Below are 2,610 nucleotides of genomic sequence, written 5' to 3'. Positions count from 1 at the left end.
ATTGAATTTGATTTAGATTTTAATTCACTTTTTGAGTTGAACCAAAGAGGGACTAAATTATTTGGAAGATTTGGGACTTATATTGTATTGATGTTAGTGTTGATCTCAATTTGATAAAAACTTAAAGGAGACAACAAAAATTATTTCAATGTAGTCTCCAAGCAAAGACTACAGTTTATTAAAACATACCACATGATACTGGTAAATAAAGATGGCTACATTTCCACAATGTAGTCTCCAAGCAAAGACTACAGTTTATTTAATTAAAGCCAGTTTAATGTAGTCTCTAAGCAGAGATCTACAGTTTATTTAACTCAACCAGCTTCACAGATAGATAAGTAATTTATTCGCCCGCTGTTGCAGCAAAGCATCAAGCGGTTACTATCTCCTTAATGAAAGGCTCTTTGTTTGGGCAAATTTCTCCGCATATACACTGGTCGTTAAATGCTGAGCAGCATCCTCCTGGAAACCCCTGAAGCTGGCAGAATTGTTTACAAAGATCCACGTCACAACGTTGAACTTGAACATCCTCCACGAGAGGACGACTCGTAATACGTGGACAAACTCCTGTGCAACGACACGGACCAGATGGTCCTGGGCAGCATGCTGGCTTACCAAAAAGTGAGCAAAATTTTTGACAAAGATCCCAGTTACATCCTCTAGCATCCACCACAAGAGGACCACTCATATCTATTTAAAACAAGGAAAGAGTAAAAGATAAACAAACACAGTTTAATACATAATACCGTCCAAACTAAACAAATACGAATGCTTTGCTATGAAAATTAAAGTTGTTCTGGTTATTTCAAATTTGGTAAATTAAAGTAGTCGACAGGCTATGGAGTTGAATAAATTACAAACCAGTGGACAGGGAAACCAACAGCAGGAGGGACACTATTGCAAATGACCTCACAGAGAATTCCATAATGGAGAAAGAGAGAGAGAGATAAAAGGAAGTTTTAGTGAAATGTGAGTGAAAGACTCCCTGCTTGTATCTCTTTATATAATGTTTTAAGCGTGCTACCAAAATTTTTATAAAATGTTAGAAAAATGTTTGTTGTACATCATCATATTTACATAATTTTTTACATTGATGATGAGTCAACAAGAAAATGTGGAATTTTTAAATTTTTTTTTCAGTTGAAAGATTTTGACCCAATCAAATCTCGTCGCATCATCTGTCGGTAAGCAAATATGTAAGTTGCGATGTATATGTAGCACAAACATTTACGTAAAACACAACTTTTAGTGGAGGATTTGCACAAAATGTTGACACGTGGACTTGTTGAGGCTTTTAGATTTGCTTCTGGTTAACTTTGCATGTGACTTTTGAGAGAAACCGCTATAGTTTCTTGGTTCTCCTTCTTTCTTGAAAACTTCACTCGAGATTCCTAATATCCTGCTCCTCCTTTCTGACTTTCGGTTTCTTAATACTATAGAGCATTATTCACTTTTGTGGATGCTTAACAAGGTAATAGACATTGATAGAAATTTAAGCTTGTTGATACAAAGCGTAAGATTAGGAGAATAGAATAAGGAGGGATATGCGTTAGAGAGATTTGTATTAAGGTGAATATGAAGTGTTATTTCACTATGGTGTTTCGTATTATACCACATTAGAAAAATAATATACTAGTACTAAAAATTGAAAAAAAAAATATTGAAAATATTTTTATGTATAAATAATCTTTAATTGTAATTTTATTGACAATTTTTCAATGTATAGTTAATTTTTGACTTCTAGATCATTCTTTTCTTATAAGTAATTTGTGTTTTTGTACTTACAAGTGAATTTTTTTACTTTTAGCCAAAGACTATCTGTAAGTGAATTATTTTTCTCATCGTAGATTTTACTTGTTAGTGTAATTATGGATAAATTTTTACTTATTAGTCAAGTTTTACTTACTATAAATTATTTAACATAAAAGTGAGTGTTTTACAAAAAGTTTAATTTTTTACATGTGAGTGAAAATTCTTTAATTTTTGAGTTAATTTTTACTTGTATAAAAGATCTTTCCATGCCACGTGTTATACAAATTTTAGATTAGATATACAAATTTCTACATCATGTCAATTCGAAATTGCTTATTTTTTGTTAAATTCTTGTTATTTGTGTTGTTTGTTTATTATTTTATTTTGATGATTGTTCAACATTAAAACATATTTGTGATTTATATCGTTTTCTAGAGGTTCGATATAAATTAGCTCATGGTCTATGTTATGCTAGTTGATAGAGAAATCGACACACCCTCTGAAATCAAATGAGATGATCTTTGTGAATAATGAATGCTTATGTGTTCCCAGTTTAACTAAAATTAATTAGGTTCACATATGAGCATAGAATTGATTGACCTTGATAGAGGCTTTTTAATTAAAACTAGATCTTGATTTTCAATTTAGGCAAGAATTAATAATTGAAAGGTAATTGAGAAGTGAATTAGGATTACAACGGTAAATTGTTGATCATTGTGCTTTGCTTGATAATTTTACACTAAGATCTTAATATGTTCTCAAACCATGTAGTTAAGTTGTTAATTAGGGGAAAAAATTAGTAACCTAAAATATTAATTGTGTGTGTTTTGTTAAATTTAGTTTTAATTAAAGTAGAGT

General features: G+C 30.9%; 1 protein-coding gene across 1 annotated transcript; it reads right to left on the bottom strand.

Moving 5' to 3' along the window:
* Positions 1-202: 202 nt before the first annotated feature.
* LOC111385672 lies at positions 203-994 on the bottom strand. Its single transcript, XM_023010093.1, has 2 exons — positions 862-994; positions 203-690 (listed from the first exon to the last, which is right to left on the bottom strand). Exons 1-2 carry the CDS (start codon positions 923-925, stop codon positions 371-373), a joined length of 384 nt encoding a protein of 127 aa, XP_022865861.1. The 5' UTR covers positions 926-994; the 3' UTR covers positions 203-370.
* Between the last annotated feature and the right edge of the window lie 1,616 nt (positions 995-2,610).

Source organism: Olea europaea, unplaced genomic scaffold (genome assembly GCF_002742605.1).
Source record: "Olea europaea var. sylvestris unplaced genomic scaffold, O_europaea_v1 scaffold3249, whole genome shotgun sequence".
Classification (NCBI taxonomy): Eukaryota; Viridiplantae; Streptophyta; class Magnoliopsida; order Lamiales; family Oleaceae; genus Olea; species Olea europaea.
The sequence above is the reverse complement of the archived record's forward strand: the minus strand, read 5'-3'. Positions and strand labels throughout refer to the sequence as shown.